Source organism: Elephantulus edwardii, unplaced genomic scaffold, assembly GCF_000299155.1.
Source record: "Elephantulus edwardii isolate Elephantulus edwardi_28Jun2011 unplaced genomic scaffold, EleEdw1.0 scaffold00051, whole genome shotgun sequence".
NCBI classification, from domain to species: Eukaryota; Metazoa; Chordata; class Mammalia; order Macroscelidea; family Macroscelididae; genus Elephantulus; species Elephantulus edwardii.
In genome coordinates this window covers 3806445-3815907 of record NW_006399801.1, presented here as the reverse complement: position 1 = coordinate 3815907, position 9463 = coordinate 3806445, and the positions used below count along the sequence as shown (strand labels likewise).

At 34.5% G+C, this 9463-nt stretch overlaps 1 protein-coding gene across 1 annotated transcript in view; it reads right to left on the bottom strand.

Moving 5' to 3' along the window:
- Nucleotides 1–1495: 1495 nt before the first annotated feature.
- The window catches only part of BRWD1 (bromodomain and WD repeat domain containing 1), a 126156-nt gene continuing 118188 nt past the window's right edge, over nucleotides 1496–9463 (bottom strand). Inside the window, exon 37 of the mRNA XM_006886775.1 lies at nucleotides 1496–1830. Coding sequence (XP_006886837.1) covers nucleotides 1496–1830 — 335 coding nt within the window. The remainder of the gene's footprint in view (nucleotides 1831–9463) is intronic.

Below are 9463 nucleotides of genomic sequence, written 5' to 3'. Positions count from 1 at the left end.
TATTAGGAATTGTATCCTTTTCACCCATACTTTTAACAAGATACTGGTATCAGTATTTCAGAAGAAATTATATTGCAGAGCAAAGAACACAGACTGTAGGCTGGAAGTATTCTGGCTATGCATTAAAAAAAAATTAAAGCCATTTCTTTTCAACAGACATGCAAACTACAAAACAAGTATCTCAAGTAATCTAAACACTTGGTCCATCTGTATAACAAAAAAATATGTATTAGTCTTTAATGAAAAAGGAATAAAAACTTTACTTTTTCAGACTGATACATGCAAATCATAAAATATTCACAGGTATTTTTAAGTGGGAAAACAACTTGCTAACAATTTTTTCCAGTAACATTACTATTTTAAGATTTGACAATACATTCATATCATCTGATCTTTAAATGAATACTTAACAATAAATTAAACCCATTGCAAAGAAATTCTTTTTATTATCATGACCAGATTTTCTAATCCTATTGAAGGCTATAAATAGCTCAGACATGCTGTCATCAGGGTGTGGCGATGGGACTTCTATAAATTTGCTCTGTTCATAAAAGTTCTGACTTGCAAGGTGCTAGTTTCCCCCAAAAAGAAACGTAAGAGGATTTCAATGTATCATCTAAAAATATTATACTTTATTCTAATTAAACTAAAATTTCCCTCTTTCTGAGGTACATTTTGGCATCTCTAGAAATGCTACGTGCAAGTACAAATAACGAAAACTAGAATCACATTCATAACTTTCCTAAAAAAATATATATTCCCTGAATTAGTCATATCAAGTGATCATTCAGTATGAATTTCAGTAAGACATTTATTTTTCTGTAACTGCTTATTTCTGACACTCAGAACTTGATAATCAACATCCCCAATGCTTAATCCTTCACTCCTAGTTTTACTTTGAGGGATGTAAAATTAAAGGGACTGAATCTAGCTTTAGGTATTAACTTCACTGGAAAATCAAGTAGGCTCAGTGGCACTTGCTGTTGAAATGTCTTAATTTCATAATCGTGTTCTAAATTACCATATTCTAATGTAGCATCAGTTTTCAGTTTGATATTTGGGGGATTTTTTTAGTCCTGGTGGTTTTTCCTATGTACCCTGTACATTTTTTTCTTCTTCTTCCTTTTAAGAAATTAAGTCATTTCTTCAAGACCCTAGCTTTCAGGAAAATGGGAATCATAGGCCATTTGTGATTTCTGTCTCTCCGACTGTATGGCTCCATAGCCTATTTCCTCCTCAGAATTCTCAGATGTACATTATCTGTTGGAAGAACTAGCTGGTAGGAAGCCTTCTTCCCACTCTGACCCACCAAATCACAGCTTTTGAGAAAATTCCTCAAAAGATGCCAACAAGGGATTTACTTTGGAACTAAACACAGAAAACTTCGTTTACTTGTGACCCCGATAGTTCTGAGATTCCTTGTCTACATTTTCAGTCACTATTGTGCTTTTCCTTTCCAAGATCTTTTTTTTTTAAGGGGGGGAGCATTTTGCTATTAGTATCTTCTAGCTTTTTCATGTTCAAAATGTATACTTGTATCATCATCTTTATAAACATTGAGTAATTTTTTCTTAGCCGCAGCAGAAGCATTTCGATGGGGCAGTTTTCTGCTACTCTTCCTAATCCAGACATTTTCTGATCCTGAAATCGTTTCTTTTACATTACTCATTATCTTTATTTTATTTGCAGCAACAGTAGCACATCTGCGGGGAACTTTCTCAGGTACCATATTTGCTCTCAGAGTTTCACTAGGCACTTGCACTGCATCCTTCTGATTATGCATACATGTTCTCATTTTTGTATTGGGTTCTCTGTCTCTAGGAACAGATTCTGAAAAATGAGTGAAAGTTCATGTAAATGCAAAAATTTTGTAACACCAGATTTACAACTACTTACATTCCTCAGTAATAGTCATGTTTCTAAGCAGTGAATTTTAAAACTTTGAAAATAAAAAACATAAGTGATAAGCATCAATGATATTAAACAATTTTGGCATTGATAAAAATCTTTCCATGTTTGCCAAAGGAAGTTTTAAGTAGAAGCTATCTGTCTACCAGCTGCCTTGTAGAACTGGGGCTAAGTGGCTTAAGCATCATCATATAGTAGCCAACAGTATTTTAAAGAGCTGGATTTTTTAATCTTGTGTATTAAACTACTTTTAAGATATTAATAGCTGTTTTCCTAAAACCTAAAAATACCTCCAAAATGCCATTAGGACTGATTGATAATATACCAACCAACCACTGTCAAAATCTTTGCTAGGTTTTAAATTCCAAGACAACTTACTCTATGCAAAAAGAAACCAACCAACTGGATACTAGTGTAAAAAACTGTACAATGGTTTAATGTCACAGAAATGTTTCAACCTTGATTCATTTTTCAAATATTTTTATGTAAGTGAAATTATTAATCCTGGTGTCACTGTTAATCACTTGTTTTCTGAGCTAGCTCTATAATTAGCTTTCAATTAGAAATACAGCTCCTGGCTTCACCAAGTTGAGAACTAAATCTGAAGGAGTAGTCAGACAACGAGGAAGGCAGGCAGGCAGGCAGGCTGGCTGGCCTTCTAGTAAAACCTGAGGTGGCTCAAGGAAAGTCTGACTTGAGATGGGATTGGAGTTGTGGAGAAAAGCCATGTTCACCAACAAAATTAAGTGGCCTTAAGTTTTTCACCAGTGTCTCAAAATTCATTTGTGTCTGTTTTGTCTAATTAGTAAGTGTATTCTTTAGTAGAAATTCACTTGAAATTCATAGACCTGTGATTTAGGCCATGCATGTTGGCAAGCTAGTCCTTCTTAAAATACACAGTCTACATAGGAGTGTGCTTATGTGACTTGGTTTTCAATCTTAAGGTAGGATAGGTTGTAGATCACAGAAATAATCACTACTGATATTTCCCAAATACTACTAATACTCCCTTTGCCAAGTACTAGAAAATAAGAAATTTTTATCAGATACCGCCAAGCCGAAAGACTTTGTCAGACTTAAGGTGTGCCTGCCTGATCCAAGCCACTGTGTATTTTCAAGTGCTTCCTGTGATGTGATAGTTGTACAATGAAGACGACCAGAGAATTGATGCCTCAGAATTGTGGTTTTGACTACTGCAGACTCCCAAAAGAACAGAAACAGATAAAGATACTTTGGCCATCTCATATACTTTTGGCATATTGTCAGAAGGGGCCAGCCTTTGGGAAAATGCATCATACAGGGGAAAGTGGAATGTCAGAGGAGTACCCTCAACAAGACGTACTAACCGACAATAAGCTTGAGCATGGCAGATATTCTGAGGATGGTGCAAGACAGGTTAAGGTTCAGACCTGTTCAAAATGGTACTCCAAGTCATAGTTGACTTGATGGCACTTAACTCTACCAACAAATTGCTAAGTTAACATTATTTTGTGAACTATCAGGTTGATAAAAGGGCAGATAATCGCAAATGAAAACCCATTCTGTGGTCTGCTATGTTAATAATGCAGAAGATACTTGGAAAGTCCTTTGCTTTCTACATGGAGTCACTGAAACTGTGCCTATGGTCTTTTCAATCGCTTGCCATGCATCTGAGAGCTGGACAGTGAATAAGGATGACAGAACTGTGTTGTGGCGTCACTGAAACTGTGCCTGACTATTGCCTTTTCAATCGCTTGTCATGCATTTGAGAGCTGGACAGTAAGGATGACAAAAGAACTGTGTTGTGGCCGTGGAAACTACTACTGAATATCCTACGAAATGGCCAAAAGAACAGATAGGTTTTAGGAAAAGTATTGCCAAAGTGTTCCTTGGAGGCAAAAATAGTAAAGCTTTGTCATCCATTAATTTGGGCATGTTGCTAGAAGCTATTCCTTGGAAAGGAACATCGTGCTTAGAAAGGTGGAGCATCAGTGACAGACAGACCCCCCCCTCAACCAGAATGGACTGAAACAGTGACTGCAGCAATGGGCTCAAGTGTGTTCAGAGATGATAAAGATGGCACAGGATAGGATAGGGTTCAGATCTACTGTTCACAAAATCACTATGAATTGTACTCAACTTGAGTACCTAACAAGATGTATTCTCCCAAAATACTTCAGGGGCTACTTGTCATCCTCACCTCAGCCCCTTTTGCCAATAATGCTGCTCTCATGCTTTTCCAGTACAATAAATAACCTGGCATTGAAAACCTTGCACTTTGGCAGGCCCAACTCTTCTCCTAAAGCTAATGTCCTTCATCTTTTCCAATGTGGGTTCTGCAGTTATAAGCACACGCGCACATGCGTGCATACACACACACAAATATGTGGTGGGGATTAGTTAAAAGTACAGTGTTCACTTCAGTTTTTTTCCTTAGGAATTTACAGTAGAGCCTGTGGAATTCAGAAATCTGTCAGAGAATTTAATTAAAAGAAAAATGTTAAGACTGCACCCTTTCAAAAGAAAAACTTTTCAGACCCAGGAAAACAAGGCATTTTTAGTTCACAAGTCTCAATGTATTATAGACTAAAATCTCTACAAATCAACCCTGTATCGAAAATCAATATAACAGGTTAGAATTCAAAAAATGGTAGGATATGATAGGAAATGTAAATGAAATATTATACTTGTAAATGTGTACCTAAAGCAAACGAAGTGAAATCTGTACTGTATGATAGGATGAAGCTATACTAGTGACTGCATCCATTTGCATGTTGAAAATGTTTAAAATAGACAATTACTTCATTCCCAGCAATATATCCAGATGTCAGGTAGCACCAAGTCAGCTACCACTCACAGCAACCTTCTGTAAAACAAGCCCTGTAAAACACAGCCCCATCTTGCATCTTCCTCACAACCCGTAATTTCTGCTATCAAGCCCACTGTTGCAAACACCAATTTGAATGGGACAGGTAACATCCTATTACAAAATATTTGTTAAAAAGCTAATGTAAATAGAAATTAAGGACAATCTTTTAATGCTCTGATGGAGGTACCTCTGTATTTGTGGTGTGCGGAGCCCATTCTGAACTGCCCCAGTTTCCTAGGCTTTATAACCTTCAAACCAGCAGATCGCCAGGTCTTTTCTCCGGAGGAGCTGCTGAAAGGTTTGAACCATTTCTCTTGGTAGCTGAGTGTTAAACTATTTTGCCAACTTATTCTGCAACCTAGTAAACATTCATATTTTAGTAAGAGCTTTTTTGTAATCTCTAACAAGGGTAAACGTAAAGATTCCGCTGAATAAACTAAGATCAAGTCTATAAAATAATTTCACAAAATTTTAACTTCAAATAAAGAACTATGTCAAAAGGTGAATATGGGTATATATTGTACACAACAGCAACATCAAGTCTTAGATCTTAAAATGATGATGACAAAAGAACATCCTGCAAACAGAAGTGACTCTAAGGAATTAAAAATTTAAAAAAAAAAACATACATGAAGTCAGTGATAATTTTATTACTGAGAACTTGGTAAATTATAAAGTGCTTTATTCTCCTTGAGAAAACTACAAACAATTTTTAGAAATATATACAGGATTAATTCAGGGCTAGAGAGAGAGAAGTCCAATTTATATGTTAGGGTACAAGCTTAAGAACTTTGGGGAATGCTAATCTAACAATACATTTGTGGTAGTGTCATTTAAAATAACAAATCCATACAATTCCATAAATCCTACTGTCCTACTACGGTGTCAGGCCAGTCACGTGTGTTGGATCAGTCAATACTTGAGGCATTGTTGTGTTCTTGTAAGTGATTACCTATTTGGGCACGGAAAAACACATCACTGGTGTAAAAATTTACAACTATAGCATTACTCCATGAGAATTTATGAGGATGAAAACTCATACACTAATGCATGTTCTAAGATGGTTTATTATGAATAGACTTGGGACATAAACATGACAGCTCTGATTTAAAGTATTAACCTGTAGCTCCTATTACCAAAGATTACTCATATTCCAATTATGGCACAAATTTTCTATAGCCAACTCCATCATTGCTAAATATATTTTTTAAAAAAGATCCATATTTTTAAGAAATTGGAATATTTAAAATTTTAGAATGGCAAGAGAGAAATGAATATGCTACTGAAAGTGGAAATATTCTAGCTAGTTTTATCTATTTTACTAACATTTGTTGTGATTGGTGGAGAAATCAGTTCCACCTTAATAGGTAAATGTAAACTTTTTAAAATAACCACACCAAGAAATTCTTCAGAACTTGTTTGCGATAACCGCTCATTTCTTGGTGCAATGAAAAATGACCAAAAATGAGAACTCAAATACAATTTGTCAATGACTTTGCCATGTCCAAAACAAGTTTTGAAAAGATCCCATCAATAAACATCTTTTGAGAATGGCTGTAAAATAAAGCCTGCTGAGTTTGTAAACAGTTTTCTATTATCTCCTAATGCTAACTGGTAACACTGGGAATTGCTAACTTCTACAGGACACCAGTAAGATTTTTCAGGAACAATTCTATAATCCTGATTTGGTCCCTAGTCACTGTTAGGATTGCATAGACTAATTTGTTTCACTTACATCTTCAATATACTATGATAGGCACACAGACTATGACTGATCTAGCTCATCACACTTCTGTTTATTCTCAACGCTAGAAAATAGTTAACTATGAGAACAAGAGTTCAATGAAATTAGATGACTCCTACATTAATTTTCCCAAATACTCTTAAAAGAACTATCTCGGAATAATAAAACTGAATGTAGGCAGAACTACAGGTATCACAGAATTAACAGGTTTTCAAATCTAGTTCACTCTGCTAATGACAACCAGGTTTCAGACAATCCTACGGCGACCCCTTTTCAAGCACATCTCATGACTCAAGGCATTCTCCCTTAACATACAAACAATTTTGAAGCTATGAGTGCCATCTGTAACAGAAGAAATCAGCAGAGTGGAAATAAGATGAACTGCAAGGGAAACTGAATACTATACTCACCAAGAAATGAATCAACCAGACTATAGCTTTTTTAAATTAAAAAGGCTTTTTTTGTTGTTGGATTTAAGCTAACGCAAAGTGTATTACATTATTAACTATTTGTTATCAAATTAGTAAAAACTTGTTGCTTGTGATAATGCTAAGATTCAAGTATAGCCATGAGTTAAAGAGTCCTTTTAACTACTTAACATTGATAGGAAATAGTAGTAATTTCAAAATTATTTACCTTCAGGAACCATTTTAACAAGCAGGCCTTTTAAATGCCTATTCTCTCTGACAGTTCAATTTCCGTTTAAACTTACCTTAAAATGAACTAAAACTAAAATATAACCAGAAAGTATATTGTAACACTGGTAAATACAGTGAGTCAGTCCTACAGTTCTTAACAAGTTGTGTATTCTACAGTAAGACCACAGATAGAACTCATAGGACCCAAATATAACTCACCCCTTTCTTCCCCTCAACATCACCTACCATTAAATCCAAGAAAATAATCCTTGAGACAAGGACTTTTTTTATATAAAATTAACATACTAGCAACCAGTTTGGCAGAGTAAATGGCAGTGAAGGGATCTCTTAACATTGAGAAATGTCATGTATCCTAAGTAACATTTGTGATTATACAATACTGCTCTAAATCCTTAAGGTGTTTGGAAAACACAACTTGGCCTTCAGCATGACATTCTTTATCATTCAGTCCTTTCCCTAGAGGTACAAATTTCGATACACAAGTGGGAATAGCATTTCACTAGTTAAGATTAGAAATTGTTTTCATAATGTTCATTTTATCCCCCAGTTTTAAAAGATATTTCATATTTATTTGGTCTTTACATTCCAAAGCATTAAGACAAATAGTGTCCAGTCTCAAAACTCTTTAATTCCCATAAAAGAAAATTTCTGATTTTGCCCCTTTAAATCCATTGTGGAAACTGAAGGGTTTATGTATCTTAAATAATAATGAAGAGAAAATAATTCTATAGTAAAGATGTTTTGCTGCACTATCATCGTGGAATGAAAATACTGTAACTTGCATTGTAACAAGCAACATGCAAAAAGCAAGCATTTGCTGCCAGCTACATGATACATGGATAAAGTAAGTACACTGACTTAAAACTGATGCAAAGAAAGGAGTTGGTATATCAGCTCCAAAGGGGAAAGCCAAAAAAAAAAAGTGTGCCTTTCCTAGCTGTTTAAAAGTTACTTAAAAAAAAAAAAAACTACCAATATAACTGAGAAGGAAACAGGGAACAAAAAATACTGCATGCACCATTAATTAACATTTTCTTGCATTCTGCTGAAACAAACACCTCTAGTTTTGTCAGTTTTGTGCCCACATAAGTTAATTTTTTTTTTCCAATTTAACATTTCATACTCTCTAGTGAAGTTAAATTCTGTGGTTATTCTAAACAACAATAAACGGCATGGCCAGAAGGACAGGAGTTGAACTTATGGGTCCATGTGTGATTTTTAAATACACATTTTTACTCATGAGATCGGCCTTGAAATGCAAAGCATTTATGTACTTTTTTTTTTTTTTTTTTACTTTTAAGACACTACTACCCTTACATGCTTAGTTTTCTTGGAATTTTATATACTTTTCTTTCACTTGAACTTCTGACCTCTGAAATGTCTTTTTCAAGAATGTAAGTTCTACTATGCCCCTCAGTTTTCTTAATAGGAACCTAATTTTCCATTTTAGATATAATTCTACCATCTAAAATTAATCTTTGTATTATAACTTAGAAGTTATGAATAATTGCTTTAGCATAATAATTATTTCCAAGATTTAATAAATTGAATGATGATTAAATCAGGCATTTCCCTCAAAATAAGGGAGAATCATCACCCTAGAAATTACCTAAAAACTGGAACAAATTTTTTCCTTTATTCCAAGACTACTACATATTTCTGACCTTTTAAATATGTAGGATTGGGAGGGGTTTGGGTTTTGGGTGTGGGTTTTTTGTTTTGTTTTCCCAAACTCTGCCTATCTTTTAAATAGTTTTTAAAATTGTTTCCTACTGTGCTTGGCAAAAAAAAGTACTCTTAAAAGATGCAAAAATTTTTTCTTTCAAATAACAGTATAGTGGGAATCTTTAGGACTCTGGACATACACACCCACAGTAGTCTTTCTTCCTCATATACACCAATAAATTACTTCAAATGCAGTGGGAAACTACAGCACTTATTTGTGAATGAGATCACATTCAATTAGTCACTCTTTGTCTTTTTTCTCAAGAAAAATAAAAACTGATCCCAAACATATTAAAAGTACATATGTGCATTAAATCCCTGCGTGCTTGACAATGAGAGGAAAAAGTCTAACATGTTCTAGTGCTCAATGTAAACATTTTAAGCTCTTAATAATTTTTAAATTTCCCTTAAAGGTACTTAGGAGTGTGTCACATTTCCAAAATTAATCTTAGGAATAGCACCATGACCAAAAGAAATCCATAAGAATGATTCTCTCCATAATTTTTCAATTCTACTTCAAAACCTGAGAACTTTATTGGCTTGATAGCTTTCTTTTAAAAAGCACTGACAGACATGCTT